The following is a 15,603-nucleotide window of genomic DNA, read 5'->3' as shown; positions in this document are numbered from 1 at the left end:
AAACCCCTTTGTTTTTTTTTAAGTTCCCTTTGTCACACAACACAACAGTCATAGTCAAAAATAATGTGTTTGTCATGCAATAAAGTCCAGATGGTTATTTAACTGCATTTTAGCAACAATCGTGGAAATGTATCGTAAACCAAGAGTTCCTTTGGTGCAGATTGCAGTAAAATTGAACACTGCAGAAAGGCCACAGCTCTGGAATTCACTGAACCTGTTCTGACTTAGTTTATAAATTATGTTCCTTATTAATTATGACTTTATAAGGATCAAAGAAGATTACAGAGTGGTGGACACTGCCCATCACAGGTACTGACATCCCCATGGATTCATAGGAGGTGTTGTCTCAAAAGACCACACCACCCTGGCCATTCTCTTCTTTTGCTGCTGTCATCGGGAAGGAGGCATAGAAGTCTGAAATCCATGACCTTCAGGTTCAAGAAGAACTTCTTCTCAACAACCATCAACCTCTCGAACACAACACAACATTAACCTCAGATATCAATTTCTGTGGACTGTCTTTGGTTGTACTAAGGACTTTGGGATTTTTTTGAGCATGCATTATGGTTGATAATGTATTTATTTTTTTAATTACATATTATCTATAATTGTATTGTATTTACAAGTCTATTATGCTGTAACAGGTAAGAATTTCACTGTTCCGTTCGGTACATACAACAATTAAACATTCTTGCCTCCATTGGTAGCACTAAAAGACTGGCTACAATTCTGAAATCTATATATACAAAGCAACCACTAAGCACTTTTCATTATTTCGTGCTAGCCAGTGGTATCATGTGTAGTGGAAGTTTGGTTATTTGTTGCCTCACTAATTGATATGTTTCAGTATCTTCATAACTTCATAAGTTATAGGAGCAGAATTAAAGATTTAAAGAATTAGGCCATATAGCCCATTAAGTCTACTCCACCATTCCATCATGGCTGATCTATCTTTTCCTCTTAACCCCATTCTCCTGCCTTCTCCCTATATTCCCTGATACCTGTACTAACCAATCACCGCCTTAAAAACATCCATTGACTTGGACTCCACAGTCATCTGTGTCAATGAATTGCACAGATTCACCACCCTTTTACTAAAAAAATCCTCCTCATTTCCTTGCTTAAGGTTCGTTCTTTTATTCTGAGGCTATGGCCTCGACTCCTAGACCTCGGTCCCAGGCCTCGGTCCTAGACTCGCCTACTCGTGGAATAATTCTATCCACATCCACTCTATCCAAGCCTTCTTGCACTTCAGTGTATGCCCAAGACCAGCATATGGATAGTTCTGAGAGGCTGCCTGAGTTTCATATCAGGTTAACCATGTATATTTGATAAACTGTCATGTGTCAAGTCAGGCATGTGCCAGGTAACAGAGCTGTTCATGGATGGCTCCTTCCAAAACACTCCCTGTGACTATACCTGACAGCTATTATCTCTGAGTGGCAATATACGATACGATAGAACTTTATTTATCCCGGGAGGAAAATTGATCTGCCAACACTTATAAAAACACAAAATAGATGAAACAAGAACTTAAAGTGATGAGTGGAAAGGATTGGCGATGCGCAAAGATTGGGGGAGAGGGGAGTCAGTCTACCCCATGACAGAAGGGGGAGGAGCTGTACAGTTTGATAGGCATAGGAAAGAAGGATCTTCTGTGGAATTCTGTACTGAATCTTGGTGGAACCAGTCTTTTGCTGAAGGTATTCCTCAGGTATCCTTTTATACCTGGGCTATTCAAGGGGAAGTGACAGAAATCTCTCACCCTCATGTGACCTCTTTCAAAGTGGAGATCTAGGAGTGGAAACAGATATTTATGGAATATCACACGTTTATATTTCACATTGTGCTATGTTATAGTTCCCAGACCAGGAAATTGAGGGAATGCTATTGTGCTAGTGCTTAGCAAACAAATTAAGAAAGCAACACAGCTTCCCTATTATTACAAAATCATCATAAGCTTTGATTTGCCTCGATTGTGCACCTTTGGTAAATACTGTACATTATATAATTATTGCAGCCAAGTTCAACTTGATTATGTTAATTGAACACCAATGTCTTTGTAGCTGTGTACAGATGCTGCCATAAAGTGTAGGTTAAATAATTAGGAATCAATAAAATAAAGACACACATTGGAAGATGAATGGCTCTTAAAATGAATCAATTAAAGGCATTTACAGTAAATCCTCTGTTGCTCAGCTCTGTGACGTTATTCTCATAACGTTCCATTCCTATCTGACTCCAAGACAAATAGCACATATAAAGCTCCTTTTCCCATCCTCTACAATCCACACTAATATCACACAGGATATATCCATGTCATCCATCATTTTCTAACTTAATACTGCGTTATAGTAAAATAAAAAGTGGCGGAGTAGCTCGGTGGGTCAGGCAGCAACTCTGGAGGGAATGCCCAGATGATGTTTCAGGTCGGGACCTTTCTTCAGACCTGCAGTTTTGCTATCTGCTGTTTCATAGAGTCTTGTGGCTTAGCAGGCATCCATCAGCTTCCAACTATAAATTCCAGCCACTCAACTCTTTGCTCCACAGCTTAATTCAACACCGCTTGTGCAATCTTACCTATTTAACATTGCTTTGGCTGGTGCTGAACCGTTTCCTTCTTCAATAAACTTCCATTTGTGATGTGGTCAGAAATTTGAATTCTTTCTGGTGACTGCCAGTGTTCATTTCCTTTCGTAACTCTTCAGCAGTCTATAACACAAAATGTGCACTCTAGCTGGGATATCAACATCCTGGGTGAGTACGTTGACCCGGAACCTAACTGGATCAGTCCAGTATAAATAAGGAGTAGGTCCCTTCTGTGGCCAAGTTATTCATCAATGGACTCCACAGAACCTTTCAAACATCTATCCATGACAGAAGCAAAAATGTATGAGGTTAACATGTATGACTCCAATGAACACCAATGCCTTGTCTTTGCATCATGTGAAACAGTGTTCTTGCCATTATTGAGCCATAGAGCCTGTGGTGGAAATCACAAACGACTAAAGATTCAGCAAAAATCAAAGTACTGGAGGAACTTAGAAGGTGCGGCGGCATCTTTGGATGAAATGCACAGAACAACGTTTCGGTGAGGGTGAGGGATCTCGATCAAAAATGTCGTCTGTCCATTCCCTCCACAGATGTGCCTGACCCACTAGGTTCCTCCAGCACTTTGTTGCTTTGATTGAACATTGTGGTACCCAATCTTCATCTTCCCTGCTGCACAATAATCTGGATATGTTGCAATCATCCACCTCTGACTTGCCCTTTCCCTTACCCTACTTTTTATGTGAGCCAGACAATAGCAATGAAATCACCAAGGAATAACACTTAATCTAACACAGAGGGCATTCAGTTTGGTTACTGCCTCTTTGTTTGCCATTGGGTGTAGTCAAGTGGCAGATTAGTACATAGTGAGTTACAAGGCTCAAGTGCTGCCTTTCTGGGGAGTGAGGTTCTGCATGGTTCACCATGGGCAGCAAAATGGTGCAAAGGTAGAGTCGCTACCTGACAGCGGCAGAGACCCAGGTTAGATCCTGACTACAGGTGCTGCCTGTACAGTTTGCACATTCACCCAGTGACCATGCGGGTTTTCTCCGGGTGCTCCGATTTCCTCTCACAATCCAAAGATGTGCAGGTTTGTAGGCTAATTGGCTTCTGGAAATTGTCCCTAGTGTGTAGGATAGAACTAGTGTATGGATTATTTTTGGTCGGTGTGTACTCGGTGGGCCAAAGGAGTCGTTTCCACGTTGCATCTCTGAATATGAATTCAGCTTCAAAGGACTCAATGAGGAATTCAATGGGACAGCATTCAGATCTTCCGTCATCATTCACAGTACATTTCTGATCACATAATTTCCTGACAGGTTTCAGATTATATCAAGATGCCATATTTTTGTCTGTTTCTTGAACCTTTTCATGAGCAATAAGTCATAGGAGTTTTTACAATGATTCCAGTTCCTCAAGATGCAGGGCAGCATTATTTTTCCAACAAGCCTTTGTGATAGTGTAAGAATACAGGGTGGATATATATGGGAAAGTTTAAATTAGATTAAGATTGGATAAATTAGAGGGACATATATACTTATATAATCGTGTATATGTTTGTTCTATATTTGTTTTGTTTTTTTATTCCTTATGTCTCTTTTTTCTCTCGGCTGTCACTAGCACTGATTTGATAAACTCATATAAGAAAAAACACAATATGAAACGATATGTAACTTTTTATGAGGATTCACCAAGGGGGAGGAGCTCAATGTATAACAACATCACGGAGGTCTATACATTTTTTGCCATCGTTGATGGCTATTCGTCCTTAAGGTATCTTCCCTTAGATACCTTAATAGCACCTTTTTTTTTAAAGCACAATCAAGATTTTTATCTGTTTAATTTTTTTGAAAGTAATTGTGTATCACATTCTTTTTTTCTTTTTCTAAGGCACTTTACAAGAAGGAGATGCAATATAAATCTAATAAACCGGGATGACCACCCAAGTCCTAAAATTCTGAGGTATTTGTTTGCACCATATGACTCAGGAATATTACCCTGATTTACAATGCAAGACGATAGACAAATAAAGAATGGAGGAATTACATTTTGTAGTTGGAATATACGGGGTGCCAACGAACCAATTAAGAGGGGTAAAATTTTTGCCCAACTAAAATCGTTGAAAAGCGACATAATGTTTTTGCAGGAGACACACATGAAACAACAAACACAAATAAGATTAAAGGCGAATTGGATAGGCCAAACATACTACTCCTCATTTACTTCTAAATCTAGGGGTACAGCTATTCTTATTAGGAAAGGTATTCCTTTTAAATTAAAGAATACCATATCAGATAAAGAGGGAAGATATATTATAGTTTCGGGTGAAATTTATGCAACCCCACTAACTTTGATAAATATTTATGCTCCGAATTTTGATAACCCCCACTTTTTTGATAAAATTATTGACATAATATCAGAGTTTAATTACCAAAATGTGATAATAGGGGGGGACTTTAACTGTGTTTTAGATTCATATCTAGATAAATCAGCAAAACAAAAGAAGAGTAATTTAAAATCTAAAACTAGCGAACTTCTAAATACATATATAAAAATACGAATATAATAGATGTATGGAGATCTGCTAATCCAGTTGGAAGGGAATACTCGTTTTACTCTTCGGTGCATAAAACTTATTCAAGAATTGATTATTTTTTAGTGGATATGAAATTAATGCCATATACAAACAACCCAACATACCACATTAGTAGTATCTCAGATCACTCCCCGTTGACATTTTCAGTAAAATTTGAGGGAATGCCGGGCAAAAAATTTTTTTGGAGGTTTAATACACATATTTTAAATGACGTGCAAGGCTATCAATATTTAAAACAACAAATGGAACTTTTTTTCGATACAAATGATATACCAGGTACTTTGCCTTCTTTATTATGGGAAACTTTTAAGGCATTTATGAGAGGAATTATAATTTCATATCAAAGTTTTCAAAATAAAAGAATAAGACAGAACAATTGTTGTTAGAACAAGAAATCAGACAGTTAGAGATGGATAATGCCAAAGATTCCACGACAGATAAACACAATAAGATAATATTACTGAAATTTAAACTTAATCGAATTTTATCGGCAAGGGTAATAAGACTATTCCAAATGACAAAACAGGAACATTTTGAGTTTGGTGACAAACCACATAAGCTTTTAGCTCGCCAATTGAAAAAACAAGAAAAGGAAAATACTATAACCAAAATTAAATCAGAGAAAGGTGAATTACTAATACTACCTAAAGATATTAATAATAGATTTGCCCAATTTTATCAAAACTTATATACATCTAAAATTAAAAGAGAAGATAGTAAAATAAAAAAATTTCTAGATAATTGTAATCTTCCAATACTGGACCTTTTGGAACAAGAGGAATTAGGAGCTCAAATTACAATCAAAGAAATAGGTGAAACAATAAAATCGCTGAAAAATGGTAAGACACCGGGACCAGATGGTTTTAATAATGAATTTTATAAAAAATTTCAGGAGATAACAACCCCTTATTTATTTAATTTATACTCCCATGCTTTTAAAGAAAACAAACTACCTGAAACACTAACAGAATCAACTATTACACTTATTCCAAAAAAAGATAAAGATTTAGAAGATCCGGGCTCGTACAGAGCTATATCACTTTTAAATACAGATCAGAAAATTTTAGCAAAGGTTTTATCAAGAAGATTAAGCAAATATATTAGTAAATTGATAAACCCTGATCAAACGGGGTTTATACCTAAAAGATACTCATTTAATAATCTGAGACGTCTGTTTAATATAATGTACTCGCATAAAGTAGAGGAAGAAGATATATCAATTATTTCTTTGGATGCAGAGAAAGCATTTGATCAGGTAGAGTGGCAATACTTATATAAAGTACTACAAAAATGTAATATGGGAGAGAATTTTATAAGATGGGTAAAATTATTATATGATAAACCGATGGCAAGAATTTTAACTAATAACATGTTATCTCAAAAATTTCAACTATCAAGGGGTAATAGGCAGGGATGTGCACTATCACCCCTGCTATTTGCCCTTATGATAGAACCCCTGGCTGAAAGTATAAGAATTCATCCGAATATTCAGGGCTATAATACCAGAGACTCAAAGAATAAAATCTCATTATATGCAGACGATATACTTTTATATATTACAAAGTCACAAACGAGCATACCAAATTTATTAAACTTAATAGAGGAATTTGGGTCTTTTTCTGGATATAGAATAAACTGGAATAAAAGTGAAATCATGACATTAAAACCTCAAGAACCTACACACTTACTGAAGTTCCCCTTTAAAATCGCAACAGAAAAATTTAAATATTTGGGTATTCAGATTACTAGAAAATATAAAGCATTATTCAATGCTAATTTCATGCCTTTATTAAATAAACTTAATACGTTGATTAAATTTTGGAAAACACTTCCCTTATCATTATTAGGTAGAATAAATGCAATAAAAATGATCTTCCTACCACAATTACTATACCTATTTCAATCTATACCGGTATATATACCAAAATACTTTTTTTTTAAATTAGACTCTAATATTACTAATTATATTTGGGACTATAGATCACATAGAATCACAAAAAAACACTTATGTAAACCAAAAGAGGTCGGGGGACTTTCACTTCCGAATTTTATGTATTATTACTGGGCAGTGCATATTAAGAATATGATTTATTGGTTGGATAGTTCTACCCAACAGACAGAATGGATAAAAATGGAGAAGGAGGATTGCCATCCTAGTAATATAGGAACGATCCTCTTCTCCCCAAAAAAACTGAATAACACAATATATAAGAAGAACCCAATTATATATGGTACAATAAGAATTTGGAAACAAATAAAATTATCTTTAAAATTAAGAAATCTATCACTGTTAATGCCAATAGCGAATAACCCTTTATTTAAACCATCTCTTATTGATAAGACATATAACCAATGGGAAAGTCTCGGAATTAGAAGGATCGGGGATATGTATGAAATGGGAAACTTACTATCATTCCAACAATTACAATTAAAATTTAAATTGAAAAACAACCAATATTTTAAATATCTTCAGATTTGCGATTTCGTGAAAAAATATATACAAGGATATCAAAAAGTAACTCCTGACTTATTGGAAGAGGCAATGAATATTGAAGCTGACTCACAAAAATTAATATCATATTTATATAATAGTATTCTAAATATAGACCTACCATCGACAGAGGTACTTAGAGAAGAGTGGGAACGGGAACTAATGATAAAAATTACGAAGGTTAAATGGGAAAAATACCTGATATATATTCACAAATGTTCAATTAATGTAAGACATAATTTAATTCAATTTAAAATTGTACATAGATTATATTGCTCAAAAACAAGATTGAACAAATTTTATCCAAATATATCCGCCACTTGTGATAAATGTCTAGCCCAAAAGGCAACTATAACACACTCCTTAGTCTCCTGCATAAAACTTTATAGATTTTGGAATGATATTTTTGAAATATTTACAAAATTATTCAAGACAAGAATGGAACCTAATACTGAAATGATTATATTTGGCGTAATGGAAGATGGGAATAAATTGAACACATCTCAAAATCTATTCCTTAACTATGGTTTAATAATAGCAAAAAAATTAATTCTTAAATTTTGGAAGGGTACATCAATACCAACGCTTAAAATGTGGATTGCAAGTATGTTGGACACCGCTCATCTTGAGGAAATGCGATTCCTCCTAATGGATAAATCAGACCAATTCATAACGAGTTGGTCTCCATTCGTCGTTTTTTTGGAATCATATGTTGCAACACAATTGTAAAAAATAACTGTTTCAGGACTGGACGAGGGTTGGTCAAGACTATAAATAATGATCTCCTCTTTTTTTCTTTTCTTCTCTCTATTCTCTCTCTCAACTTTCTTCATTTACTCGTTTTCTTTTTTCACACACTATTTCACATCTTTCTATCCTTTACTATCTAACTTCTTTTTCTTATTCTAATCTTTTTTTCAGTGTAACAAAAAAAAAAAAAAAGAAGTTGTACATAAAATGTATTATGAAAATATATATTAGGCACTTTGGTGCCATATGACTGTACTTACTTCTAATAAAATAAAATATTTAAAAAAAAAAAAAAAAAAAAAAGCCTTTGTGATAGTAGCACCAATCTTTTATGTGTCCGTCAGCACAAAGTACAGGACATTGAAATGTGTGTTCAGTTATAGGCAGCAATTTGCACTGGGAAAATTAGCATTTTTGGGAAGATCAAAGGAAATCTTTTGATTAGTTGCTAATTCTTCTGCATAATGTGACGTTTGCTGAGAACATTTTGTAATGCAGAGGGTCTTGTGTTCCACAACTGAGCAGGGTGAATCTCAATCAGATCAGCATTAATCCTAATCATATCATATCTTCCCAGGAAGCACAATGCTATCAGACTTGCTTGACACCACACTCAGAAAAGGCCTCCTGATTTCACTTTCTTCCTTCACCTTTTTCATCCTCATCCTTCTCCTACATGATTATCTCCTTCCTATTTGTGAGTAAGAGCAGTTGCCTGCCAATGGAAGGCACAACAAACAGTCATGAATTAGTAAATTCATCCTGCACTATCCTGTAGGATGCCCCCAGAACAGTCCAGATAGCAGAATTGGTCATTGAAAATCCCAATTGCCCCACAGCTGCAGTAAGGGCAAGGTTCTTGTTATATGCATCTTCCCCACCGTTTGTTGGCTTATTTTCAACCTTTTTTTCAAGAACTCAGCATTTAAGGTCGTTCTAGAAATCATAGCCTACTGTGTAGCGTAGATCTCTAAAGCCTTACATACATAACAATACATTGTATCAAGAGGTAACCATAAACCTTTTGAGTGCACTTAACTTATTTGTTGTGTCATTGTACTGTTCTTTGATCTGGTAAACTCTGAAAATAAGTACAATGAGCAATCTAATGGACTGAGGCTTAGGATGTACATGAACAAACGGGTTTATTAAATACAAAAATAATCTTAGCATTCAGTCCCATAAAATATGTCAAAAACAGCAGGCTAAAATAGTTTGCAGCACATAGTTATTCCTCCCACTTCACATAATAAACAAATGGGATCCTTACGCAAGACTCTCAAACAACACAAGCTCTGAATTATCATCTCCTAATGATATACAATATCTTTTATCTCACACACAGCCTCCCTTCCTTCTAATGATGGCCTCCAAATGACTAATGAACTGGAAGCACAGCGATGAAAGTACGCTTTGTATTTTGATCAACAACAAAAGCCAGGAAAATATGTATTTATCAAAACAAATTAAGATACCATTCAAACATAAACTTAATAATACGAGGGTGTTTGCAGTTTTCAGCTACAGTAATAAATGTCTGAGCAAGATTCATTTATCAACGAAGTATAAATTGCTTTAGTCTTAATTGGCCATCTGCAGAACAAAGCCAGCAGCCAGTAGGTAATAGCAACTCAAATGATTTTTCAATTAAGAATTATTATGTAAAAGGCAATGAGTGTCATCCAATTTTCTCTCTGGGAATGGGAACAATAGAATAATGGAATACACAGCTCTCGATATTCTTAAGCAGACACAATTATAATCAGAAATGAAAATGCACGGTGGAAAAAATATTCCTTTTCATCAAGCAGGTTACGCTTTCTTCCTTTCAGGATTTCACTCCTTTTGCAACAATGCATCCGACATAAGATAGACACCACGTTTATTTCAGAGATATATAATCATTGCCAAGGATAATTGGTACTGACTCATATCCAAATTTGAAGATTCAAATGCCTTGCTAGATGAGGAGACTAATTATCTCACAGGCAGCAGCAAGCCTTGGGGTACACTCTCATGAGCATTTATCAGCCTCTGCCGAGCTCAGAACAGATCAGTTGGACTTAAAATATCATCATATGAGTTAGTGCCATATAAAACTGTGTTGTACAATATGATAATTTATTCCTCTTATTCTGATCGCGTTCCATCATATAAAGTAGTTTGGGAAAGTTAAAAGGACATTAGATACATTTCAACGTGACTCAGTGACAAAGTACATTCAAATGTCACTTCTGTGAAATGTCACCATGAAAAATGTTGTCTCTCTCCGAACCGAAAAACAAATAACTGAGTATTTCCACATAAAAATAGTATCCCTTAAATAGATCAAAATCCCGCATGCACCATCTCAGAAAAACCTAGTGAATCATGCCAGCTCTGTGAAATCCAGAAAAAGGTTCATATATTAAAAATAGCTACCGCATCTAAATAGATTCTGTGTAAAAGGCCAACAAAGAGGCCATTGTAACAATATGCTATCTAAGATACATTTATAAATACCTCATGATGTTGGTTTATGAAGAGGAAAATCAGCCAAGAAGATTTCATAACACAGAAAGTGAATATTGGCTTCCTACCTGGTGCTACTTGCACTTCAGCCAAACCTCCAGTCATGATAAGTGCCTCAACGATCTTAATGTGGTGCTCTGGATTCACATCAGCACTGGAAGCAAATATAACAAGCATTTAACATTTCTGTATACATTCAGCCTGGCAGAATGTCTGCTTCAGACGCAATTTACAACATTTGGCCTGACATAGGCATTCTACAAATTCTTGCCACTGACTTCAATTTACTGAACAGTGAAGTGTTTAATAAATAGTGATCAAGAGCTAGACATGGAAATGCGGCAAGTCATGGAGTTAAATTCAAATAAACCCATTATTCCCACAGCTTCCCCTGCTTTTTCAGATCTGCTGACAAAAGCTTATAATCACTTGCCAAGCCTGGACCATGCAACAAGTACAGTACATTTTATTTGTGTGGGAAGGAACTGCAGATGCAAGTTTAAACAGATGATAAACACAAAAAGCTGGAGTAACTCAGCAGAACAGGCAGCATCTCTGGAGAGAAGGAATGGGTGACGTTTCGGGTCGAGACCCTTCTTCAGACTGACAAAGCGTCTCGAGCCGAAACGTCACCCATTCCTTCTCTCCGGAGATTGTGCCTGTCCCGCTGAGTTACTCCAGCTTTTTGTGTATGTTTTATTTGTTGTGGTCTGGGATGTAATAGACCAACAATGAATTGGACTGAAAAGTTTGGAGGTGGTCAGTGGTGGAATGAGGAACACTCATCTGGCATTACTGCATTAAATTTAATTTCTCAGTTAAATCAGAAGGATGAGAACTGGAAAAATACCAAATATAACTTTGATTAATTTCTCACCATCTCCCTCTTCCACCCAGCCACAACTTCCATTCTTGCAACCTAAGAAACAAGCTTTGAAAACTTAATTTCAAATACTTCAATACTTCATATTGTTCAAACTTTATAACACGTTGCACTCTGAATGTTGGCTCCATATTCAATTTCTCAATTAATAAAATATAGAGGCAATTATAGAAACTTGTTTAAAGGTAATAAAAATTACCAGTGATCCGGAACATACCACAAAGTCAACATTTTGCACAACAGAATTTCTGGGCGTTAACATTCAATGAAACATCTCATGTCTTGCCTGAGGGAAGTGGTAAAAAGGTTAAGGCGGAGTAAAATCACAGCAGCTTATGTCATTACTATCCTATCCTTCATCTATGGCAGATATCACCCAAAAAAGACAGGTATCTTTTGATAGAAGGGTGGTCTGTTGGGGTACAGCTTGGTCCCATTATCATTACTGTGTGTCTGTATAAGGCACAGCCTAATCTACATACTGGGAACCATTCTAATCCACAATGCAGCATTTGACCACATGATTCACTTTGAGTCATAGAGGTACACAGCACAGAGCCCGGCCCTTCACTCAATTTGTCCCTGCTGATCAAGTTGCCTAACCGATTTCCTGTATCCAACTTGCTGTGTGTGGTCCTTACCCCTCCAAACCATTCCTATCCAATCCATGTACCTGAAAATGTCTTTCAAATGTCATATTTGTACCTACTTTCACTGGCAGCTCATCCCATAAACGCCATTCACTCTGCGAAAAGGTTCCCTCTCGTGCCCCCTTAGTTTTGTATCCTTCTCCTTAAACTAATGGTATCCAGTTTTAGACCCCATTGGGTGGCTAATCATTTATCTAGGCTCCTCATGATTTTATAAACCTTTGTCAAGTCTCCACTCAGCCTTCAATGCTCCAGGGATAAGAATCCAGATTATCCAGCCTTGTTCACCTCTTCAAAAACTCAATCACATTTGTGAGACATGATTTCCTATGCACAAACCTGTGCTGTCATCCCTAGTCAGGCCTTGCCTTTCCAGATGCATGTGCATCCTGCCTCTCAGAATCCTCTCCACCACTAATGTTAGGCTATTGATCTGGAGTTTCCAGGCTTTCCTTGTAGCTGTTCCTTGCTTTCTTAAAGAGAGGCACCATGTCAGCCACCTACCAGTCTTCCAGCACCTTACCCATGGCTATCGATGATACAAATATCTCTGCCAGAGGCCCCACAATTTTTCCTTAGCTTCCTACAATGTCCAAGGATACACTTGATCAGGTCCTGGGAATTTATTTACCTTTATGCTTTTTAAGACCTTCAACATCTCCATGACTTTCTCCATGGTCGACAGGAAGTAAGTATCTAACATCTCCCCTCTATCTTCTGTGGCTCCACATACCTTGCTGAGCTTTATGGGGGGCTATCCTTTCGCTAGTTATTATTTTGCCTTTAATATATTTGTAGAGTAACTGTGGATTATCCCTTACCCCATCTGCCAAATCTCTTGCATGTCCCCTTTTGCAGGGCTGCCAACATTGGGTGTGACTTGGGAGTGAGAAATTGCGACAGACCAAGCCCAAGGAAGTGTAGCGACCGGGGGGGGGGGGGGGAGGGGGAGGGGGGGGGGGGGTTGAGGGTGTGGGAGGGGGAGGGGGGGTTGAGGGTGTGGGAGGGGGAATGCCCCCCCGTCCCATTGGTACGGAGATTTTGCATTTTTCAGCTTGAAATTGTGCAATCTGGTGCATACTGTAGCGAGTCTTTTAACTACACTTGAATGCAATATTTATGCTTTAAATTGGATTAGCTGTGAATAAGGTTAGGCTAAATTACATTCCTAATTACATTCCACAGTAGAGCCAGGCTCTGATCACAGGTGCAGCACATGAATGATCTTAGTATATTCATGTATGGAAATCAGATTATAATCAAACACTTGGCCCATGTTGAGCAACCTGGGTCTCACTGCACACCTGGTACTATTCCTGACTGTGACACCAGTTGCATACCTTCTCTCATTCCTGATCCTGAGTCCAGCCTTACATCTGGCTCCCTATTCTACCCTGATCATAGCTGCTTACCTGCTTAGGTTCCCAGTGCTGAACACTCCCATTATCCCAGCTTTCACTATTCCAGACCTTGACTCTGGATGCACACTTGGCCTTGCTCCGAGCCCCTCTGCACTGACAATATATCTTCCCCACACATAAAGGCCCATATCTGACCCTCTGGACTTAACATAGAAACATAGAAAGATAGAAAATAGGTGCAGGAGGAGGCCATTCGACCCTTTGAGCCAGCACCGCCATTCATTGTGATCATGGCTGATCATCCTCTATCAATAACCCGTGCCTGCCTTCTCTCCGTATCCCTTGACTCCACTAGCCCCTATCTACTCTCTCTTAAATCCATCCAGTGACTTGGCCTCCGCTGCCATCTGTGGCAGGGAATTCCATAAATTCACAACTCTCTGGGTGAAAAAGTTTTTTCTCGCCTCAGTCTTAAATCACCTCCCCTTTATTCTAAGACTGTGGCCCCTGGTTCTGGACTCACCCAACATTGGGAACATTTTTCCTGCATCTAGCTTGTCCAGTCCTTTTATAATTTTATATGTTTCTATAAGATATCCCCTCATCCTTCTAAACTCCAGTGAATACAAGCCTAGTCTTTTCAATCTTTCCTCATACAACAGTCCCGCCATCCCAGGGATCAATCTCGTGAACCTACGCTGCACTGCCTCAATCACAAGGATGTCCTTCCTCAAATTAGGAGACCAAAACTGTACACAATACTCCAGATGTGGTCTCACCAGAGCCCCATACAACTGCAGAAGAACCTCTTTACTCCTATACTGAAATCTTCTTGTTATGAAGGCCAACATTCCATTAGCTTTCTTCACTGCCTGCTGTACCTGTAAGCCAACTTTCAGTGACCGGTGTACAAGGACGCACAGGTCTCACTGCACCCCCCCCTTACCTAACATAACCCCATTGAGATAATAATCTGCCCCCTTGTTTTTGCCACCAAAGTGGATAACCTTACGTTTATCTATATTATACTGCATCTGCCACGCATCTGCCCACTCACTCAACCTGTCCAGGTCACCCTGCAACCACCTAACATCCTCTTCACAGTTCACTGCCACCCAGCTTTGTGTCATCCGCAAACTTGCTAGTGTTGCTCCTAATTCCCTCTTCCAAATCATTAATATATATGGTAAACAGTTGCGGCCCAAACACTGAGCCTTGCGGCACTCCACTCACCACTGCCTGACATTCTGAAAAGGACCTGTTTACTCCTACTCTTTGCTTCCGGTCTGCCAACCAATTTTCTATCCATGTCAACACCCTACCCCCAATACCATGTGCTCTAATTTTAGTCACCAGTCTCCCGTGCGGGACCTTATCAAAGACTTTCTGAACGTCTAGATACACTTCATCCACTGGCACCCCTTCATCCATTTTACTTGTCACATCCTCAAAAAATTCCAGAAGGTTAGTCAAGCATGATTTCCCTTTCATAAATCCATGTTGACTTGGACTAATCCTTTTACTGCTATCCAAATGCCCCATTATTACCTCTTTAATAATTGACTCCATCATCTTTCCCACCACCGAAGTCAGGCTAACTGGTCTGTAACCTATTACGTTAACCTATTACGTTCAAGTCCACAGGTGCTTATCTAATGCGGTAATCTTTTATTGGGCACTTCACAGACCTAATTTTGTATAACAAAATTTGCTTCATCCATTGGCTTCCTTGTTATCTAACATGCTAGTTACTTTGTCAAAGAAGTTATCAATTGGTTGAACACAATTTCTCATCCATAAAATTCAGCTGT

At 37.8% G+C, this 15,603-nt stretch overlaps 1 protein-coding gene across 3 annotated transcripts in view; it reads right to left on the bottom strand.

The window, feature by feature from the left end:
* Nucleotides 1–15,603, bottom strand: part of LOC116977842 (phosphatidylinositol 3-kinase regulatory subunit gamma) — a 524,111-nt gene that overhangs the window by 205,474 nt on the left and 303,034 nt on the right. For all 3 annotated transcript variants that reach the window (XM_033028654.1, XM_033028653.1, XM_033028655.1), the window contains one exon: nucleotides 10,967–11,052. In XM_033028654.1, the coding sequence (XP_032884545.1) occupies nucleotides 10,967–11,052 (86 nt within the window). The remainder of the gene's footprint in view (nucleotides 1–10,966; nucleotides 11,053–15,603) is intronic.

Source organism: Amblyraja radiata, chromosome 10 (genome assembly GCF_010909765.2).
Source record: "Amblyraja radiata isolate CabotCenter1 chromosome 10, sAmbRad1.1.pri, whole genome shotgun sequence".
Taxonomy (NCBI): Eukaryota; Metazoa; Chordata; class Chondrichthyes; order Rajiformes; family Rajidae; genus Amblyraja; species Amblyraja radiata.
This window is presented reverse-complemented; position numbering and strand designations above follow the sequence as displayed.